Source organism: Onychostruthus taczanowskii, unplaced genomic scaffold (genome assembly GCF_017590055.1).
Source record: "Onychostruthus taczanowskii isolate IOZ18803 unplaced genomic scaffold, ASM1759005v1 scaffold75, whole genome shotgun sequence".
In the NCBI taxonomy this organism is placed as follows: Eukaryota; Metazoa; Chordata; class Aves; order Passeriformes; family Passeridae; genus Onychostruthus; species Onychostruthus taczanowskii.
The window spans coordinates 1438317-1445397 of record NW_024505339.1 but is presented as its reverse complement, the minus strand read 5'-3'; the positions used below and the strand labels follow the sequence as shown (position 1 = coordinate 1445397).

The 7081-nt window shown below is 69.3% G+C and overlaps 1 protein-coding gene across 1 annotated transcript; it reads left to right on the top strand.

Moving 5' to 3' along the window:
* Window positions 1-519: 519 nt before the first annotated feature.
* TRAF4 (TNF receptor associated factor 4) lies at window positions 520-6480 on the top strand. Its single transcript, XM_041423031.1, has 7 exons — window positions 520-1148; window positions 3864-3915; window positions 4222-4326; window positions 4401-4562; window positions 4873-5034; window positions 5108-5263; window positions 5628-6480. Exons 1-7 carry the CDS (start codon window positions 805-807, stop codon window positions 6258-6260), a joined length of 1614 nt encoding a protein of 537 aa, XP_041278965.1. The 5' UTR covers window positions 520-804; the 3' UTR covers window positions 6261-6480.
* The last annotated feature ends 601 nt before the right edge of the window (window positions 6481-7081 follow it).

The window sequence follows — 7081 nt, the reverse complement described above, 5'->3', positions numbered from 1 at the left end:
CAGCGTGTCCCCCAGGAATCCCTCTCCTCTGCCATTTGCTAATTGAAAACTGCTAACATTTGGGTCTGGAGCAACTGCCGCCCTTAATGGGAAGCTGGCTGGAGCGAGCGTTGGTGGGACTAACACATGCTCGCAGCCTGTCATCTGCTCGGCTCCATCTCTGGGGAAAGGGGCAAATACTCCCATATGCTGCTCTGATTTCTGAAAGAGTGACGAGGGGGCTGGAGCCAGACAGATTTGCTTTTATTCTCCCTCCTCCAGGCTCTTGCTCAGTTACAAACCGTGGCTGGAGGGAAGCTGTTGGCTGCAGCCTGGGGTGAGAGTCCCCAGCAAGACAAAGCCACAGGAGCGTGTGTCCCCCTCGTTCCTGTAGCGTGGAGGGCTCAGGGCAGCCCCTCGGTGTCCTGCTGTGGGTGGTGGCTGGGACACGAGCTGCTCTGTGGTAGGAGCAGGCCTGGGAGCTGTATCCCACCCCCAGCCGTGTCCTCGGGCTGCGAGCAGGAGTGTGGCACCCCTGGGACACCCCTGAGGCATGCAGGGGCAGCGAGGACACCGCAGTGCGTGCCCGCAGAGCCCGGGCCCGGCCCGGGGGAGGCTGCAGAGGGCGAGGGGCCGCGTGTGATGCGATGTTGATGCTCCCCAAACTCCTGCGGTGACCGTTCCCAGTGCGGAGGGTACCAAACCCCCGCAGAGGGCTGTGCCCGGTGGGGTGCTCCCCAAGCCCCCAGGGTGGCCGTCCCCACGTGCTGCACCCCAAACCCCTCGGAGGGGCTGTCCCCGTGCGATGCTCCCCGAGCCCCCGGGATGCCGGCACGGCTCCATCCCCCCCGTGCGGCGGGGGGCGGGCTCGGGCGGGGGGCGGGGGCGATGCCGATGCCGTTCCCCGTCGCGGGGCGGGCTCAGGCCGGTCCCGCCGCCCCGTCCGGCCTCCGGGCGGAGCCGGGCGCGGAGCGCGGAGCCGAGCGGGCGCGGGGCGGCGGCGGCGGCGGCGGCGGCGGCGGCGGGATGCCGGGCTACGACTACAAGCTGCTGGAGCGGCCGCGGCGCCGGGTGCTGTGCCCGCTCTGCGGGAAGCCCATGCGGGAGCCCGTCCGCGTCTCCACCTGCGGCCACCGCTTCTGCGACACCTGCCTGCAGGAGTTCCTCAGGTGAGACCCCGCATCACCCCACGGGCGACCCGAGCTGACGTTACTCCGCGCACCCCGTCCCCCGTGGGGTGCCCCGCACCGCCCGGTCCGGGCTTCCGCACCCCGGGCGGCAGCGGGGGCTCCTCGCCATCGCCACCCCCCATCCGCCGCCGGGCCCGGGGTGCGGTGCCCGGGGTGCGGTGCCCGGGGTGCCCCGGAGAGGGGTGCGGGGTGCCCCGGGCCGGTGCCGGAGTGCGTGGTGCACGGGGGTGCGGATGCCCCGGGCCCGGGAGGGAATGCGGGATATCCCGGGAAGGGGCGCGGGGTGCCTGGGGGTGCGGGGGTCCCGGGGAGAGATGCGGGGTGACGGGGGTGCTCCGGGCCGGGGAACGGCAGCGGTGTGCTCCGGGACAAGGCGCGGAGAGCCCCGGAGAAGCCGCGGAGTGCCCCGGGGAAGCTGCGGGGCGCCCCGGGATGCCTCTGGCCAGGGAAAGGCGCGGGGTGCCCGGGGTGCCCCGGGGCAGGGAGGGGGTGCGGGGCGCGCCCAGCCCGTGACAGCCGCCCCGCGGGTGCAGCGGCCCGTGGCCCCTTTCGCTGAGGAGGAGGAAGAGGAGGGCCGGGTGAAGCCCGGAGCGGCGAGTTTCGAGAATCGCGCTTAACCCCTTCCTGCCCCGGCCCCGGCGGAGGAAGTGGCCGGGGGTGTTTTTGGGGAGGGGCGCACGGCCACCCCGGGGTCCCCGCGCCCACGGGTGAGCGCGACCCGGCCGTGTGCGCTGGACGGGAGCGAGGAGCCGGGGCCTCTTCCGAGCCCTGCGGTTTGGGACCCCCGGTACCGGCAGCCGGGGCACACGTGCGGGGCCGGTGCTGTCCCGGTTCCCGGCTCAGCCGGGGTCCCGCGGGGCACGGCGAGGGGCTGCCCGTGCTCCCTCCGGGCGGTGACAATCGTCACCCCGGGCCTTTCCCCGCCTTTCCCAGCCGGAGCGACCTTCGCCCGGGGACAGCTCACGGGCACCACCGTCACCGGGGCCGGTTTCTGTGAAACCGGGCGTTCCCCGGGGCACGTGTCAGGGCGCATCTGTCCCCCCCGCTCCCCCGTACCCCTCCCGCCGGCACCTCCGCTCTGCCGGGGGGAATGGCCTCGGGGGATCCCCCCCGAGCACAACGTGTTTGCCCCGGATCAGTTTGGGGCTCCCTTGGGCTGAGCCATCCAGCCCCAGCGCGGTGCTGGGAAGGGCTGCCGGGGGTGTCGGGGGGTGCCGGGGGGTGCCGGGGCTCCCCGCCCCATCACCTCGCTGTGCCCCAACACGCCGTGAAGGTCAGAGGCAAGGACGGTCCCCCCGGGTGCTGCCTCAGCACATTCCCTGCCCGGCCAAGCGTGAGGAATGGGGAGGCTTTGTCGGGGATTAGGCGCTGGCTTCGGGTCATCGTCCCACTTCCCTGCCAGCCCCAGCACCCCAACACCGTGCACGGGGTGCAGGCACAGCTGGCAGCCCTGGAAGGGCAGCAGAGTGATCCCAGCCACGGGGCAGTGGCAGCCACGAGGCAATGCCACGGGTGCCCGGCCCTGTCTGGGAGCACCTTATCTCGGTGGATCCCTGATGACTCCCACAAAACCACCCGCGACAAACAGAGGGGGCACGTGGCAGAGCTGGTTGCAGCCCTTCCTCACGTGGGTCACACCCCACAGGGTGTTCCTGGGGTTCACTTGCACTCCCAGCACAGTTTGGTGGCCGCAGGGGACACGGCCAGGCAGCCCAGGCTGGCGCGTGCCCGGCAGCACTGCTGGCTCCATCCTGGAGTCTCACATCCACTTGGCAGCTCTGGTCGAGGCCACGCCAGTGCCTGCCAAGGGCTTGCAGTGATTAGATGGGCACAAGGGCTGTCCAGGCAGGACAGCCTTGTCCAGTGTCACCTCAAAGACAGCAGAGCCACAGGGTCCCTTTGTGTCCCTGCTGCATGTCCCTGTAGGCAGCACGTGTGGTCTCGCACCCCAGTGTCCATCAGGAATGGTGCATGGACACCCTCTCCACCCCCTGGGCACAGTGATCTGTGGACCAGAGGTGATGGTGACTCCTGGGCAGCTTTGTCACAGGCGACACAGCCTTTTGGCTGGGTCCCTGTCTCCACTTCGTGCTGCTCCTCTGCATGGCAGGACTGAGCAGGGCCCTTCCCACCTCAGGGACAGCTCCTGGGGGCCCAGCAGGATGGGGACCCCTCCAGGGGGGCTGCCTGTCCCCCGTCCTGACTCACCGTGGTGGCTGCTGGGGCCATTTCCTGTGGAGCAGGAGCCCCAGGGCCACGCATCAGGGCTGCACATCTGGCGCCCAGCTGTTGCCCTCCCCCTCCTCTCCTGGGCCCCCCGGCACCTGGGGCTGCCCCTGCCGGCCCCCTCCTGGCCAGCCGCCGGCACCCTCCTTAATCCCAGGGGACGGATGGGCGAGGGGCTGCCGGGGCTCCAGATGGTGCCAGCGGCTGGCCTGGCCCCTGGGGAGCGCGGCCGGGCCGTGGGGGGCTGCCTGGGGGGTGTCTGGCGGGGGCATTTCCCAGCTCAGACAGATGGAGCGGGATTAGAGCCGCGGCTCCCCCAGGGTGGCGGCTGGATTTGGTACGGGGGGAGCGCTCAGCAGTGCAGGGACAGCAGCAACGTCCTGGGGCGGGATGGCAGGGAGCCGGTGGGACACGGTGGCTGTGTCACCGGTGAGCCCCAGTGATCCCGAGCCTTCTCTGTCTTTGCAGCGAAGGCGTCTTCAAGTGTCCAGAGGACCAGCTGCCCCTGGACTACGCCAAGGTGAGCCTGGCACACGGATGGGTACCCTGCTCCAAGGGGACATCCCCACCAGGGGCCGTCCCCAGCTCTGCACAGCGCCTGGCACAGCCACGCCGGCCTGGCACGGGCGCCCGGGCGGAAGCAAGAGCCCTTTGTGCCGCGGGCCGGGGAGCGGAAACCCGCTCCCGACAAAGGGCGCTTGTTGCTGTGCCCGGGGGGGATCCGGCCCCGGGCAGCGTGCCCAGGGCTCCCAGCCAGGCTGTGCCGGGGGCTCTGTGCCCCCCCAGCCCGCTGCAGGATGCTGATACCCCTCTGCTGCCCCTCCAGATCTACCCCGACCCCGAGCTGGAGGCGCAGGTGCTGAGCCTGGCCATCCGCTGCATCCACAGCGAGGAGGGCTGCCGCTGGAGCGGGCTCATCAAGCACCTCCAGGTAGGGCCTGGGAGGATGGGGGGTGGCAGAGTTGTACCCCGTGGCCTTCCCGTCACCATCCCTGTGTCCCCCAGGCCCATCTCGGCACCTGTGGCTTCAACGTGATCCCCTGCCCCAACCGGTGCAGCGCCAAACTGAGCCGCCGTGACCTCCCCGAGCACGTCCAGCACGGCTGCCCCAAGCGCAGGGTCAAGTGCGAGTTCTGCGCCAGCGACTTCACTGGGGAGGCCTTCGAGGTGGGCACTGGGGGGGACACTGGTGGGGACACCGCTGGCCAGGGTGGGTGTGGCTGTGCTGGGGGTGTTGTGGGGGTGTAGCCGGGATGTGTGGGCACCCCATGGGCTGCGGGGGCACCGTGGGGACACAGCCTGGGGATGGGGACAGGGCCTGGATGAGGACATGTGGTGATGGGGACAGCCTTGGGGGGGATGTGGACATGTGGGCTTCTGTGGTCGTTGTGCCCTCTGGCTGTGGGGATGTCCTCATCCCTGTCAGGGCTGGCTGGTGAGGGCAGCCAGAGGGTGATGACACTGTTGTGGTCCCCAGGGCCACCAGGGCACATGTCCCCAGGAGAGCGTGTACTGTGAGAACAAGTGTGGGGCCCGCATGATGCGGCGCCTGCTGTCCCAGCACGCCCTGGCCGAGTGCCCCAAGCGCACCCAGCCCTGCACCTACTGCTCCAAGGAGTTCGTCTTTGACACCATCCAGGTGAGATGGAGCCCACGGGGACCCTCTCCCTGCCAGCTCCCAGCCCCTGCTGACAGCCTCTCTGCCTCCCCAGAACCACCAGTACCAGTGTCCCCGGTACCCCGTGCCGTGCCCCAACCAGTGCGGGACACCCAGCATTGCCCGGGAGGATGTGCCCACCCACCTCAAGGAGAGCTGCAACACTGCCATGCTGCTGTGCCCCTTCAAGGAAGCTGGCTGCAAGCACCGGGTGAGTGCTGTCCCTGAGACCAGCCTGCGCTGGCGTCCTTGGGCATGGGCTGCTGTCCCTACTGTGTCACGCCTGTCCCCCACAGCACCTCCACGCCGCTCCTGCCCCGATGTCTGTCCCATCCCTTGTGTTCAGCCTCATCCATGTGGCTCCATGTCCTCACCCCTGCGTTCGCCCCCCAAGTGTCGCCCTGCCACCCCAACCAGGTGTCCCTGTGCCACCCCTGTGTCCCCATGACATGCCTGTGCCAGTACCCCGTGCTCCAGTGACATCTCCATGTTATCCCTACGGTACCTCCTCTCCTGTCCTGTGTCCCCCTGCTGTCCCTGCCACCCCGCTGCTGACGGTCCCGCTGTCCCCCCAGTGCCCCAAGCTAGCCATGGGTCGGCACCTGGAGGAGAGCACCAAGACCCACCTGGGCATGGTGTGTGCCCTGGTGAGCCGGCAGCGCCAGGAGATCCTGGAGCTGCGCCGGGACGTGGAGGAGCTGTCGGTGAGCAGCGACGGGACCCTCATCTGGAAAATCGCCGACTACGCCCGCAAGCTGCAGGAGGCCAAAGCCCGCAGCAACTACGAGTTCTTCAGCCCCCCGTTCTACACCCACAAGTACGGCTACAAGCTCCAGGTGTCGGCTTTCCTCAACGGCAACGGCAGCGGGGAGAGCAGCCACCTCTCCGTCTACATCCGCGTGCTGCCGGGCGAGTACGACAACCTGCTGGAGTGGCCCTTCTCCTACCGCGTCACCTTCTCCTTGCTGGACCAGAGCGACCCCTCGCTCTCCAAGCCCCAGCACATCACCGAGACCTTCCACCCCGACCCCAACTGGAAAAACTTCCAGAAGCCGGGAGCCTCGCGCAGCTCCCTGGACGAGAGCACCCTGGGCTTCGGCTACCCCAAGTTCATCTCCCACGAGGACATCAGGAAACGGAACTACGTGCGGGACAACGCCATCTTCATCAAAGCTTCGGTGGAGATCCCCCAGAAGATCCTGGCCTGAGCCCCGGAGGGGGACAGGATGTGACCGGGGTGCCCCCGGTGGTGCTGAGCCCCCGCCCGCAGCCGCTGTCCCCGGCGTGGGGACGCTGCCGTGGCACCGCGGTGGCTCTCAGGACAGGCAGGGACACGGGGCTGCTCCCGCGTCCCTCCTGGGGCTGGGACTGTCCCCTGGGGCAGCCCCTTCTCAGGTGCCCGGGGGTGCCGGGGGGCTGGGCCCCCTGAGCCCCTCCCCGAGGTGCCCAGCGGCCCCCGCCAGCCTCGCTGGGGACCCTGCAGGACCCCACTGGCCAGAGCCATATTTTGTAAACTGGTGCTCCCCAGGTTGTTATTTATTACCCCGGGCTGGGGCTGCTGCCCCCTCCCCACATTTTTTTTTCTTTTCAATAAACTTTTCTTGTATTTATTACGGCCGCCTGAACCTCCTTCCTCAGCCTGAACCTCCTTCCTCTGCCTGCCGGGGTCGGGGTGGCAGGAGCGGGGGATGCTCCTGGGTGCTGCGGACAGGGAGAGCCGGGAGCGGGCAGGGGGGCACGGAGAGGGGTAATCCCTGAGCCACGTCCCGGCGGCAGACGGGCTCAGATGGAGCCGGTTAATTCGGTAATCACCGGCAGCAGCGGGGATGGAGGAGCCGCCAGCCCCGGGGGGGCTGTTTCCCTGCAGGGCCCCCCTCGGTCCCATCAGCCCCTCGTTAGCGCTGGAGTAATTAACGCCCCGGGGGAGGGCGGCATCCCGAGCAAACGGGGTGGGCGATGGTGGGGGGCACTGGGGCAGACTGGGGGTGTCGGGCTGGATCAGGCCCCGTGTCCGTGTGTCTGGGCCCCC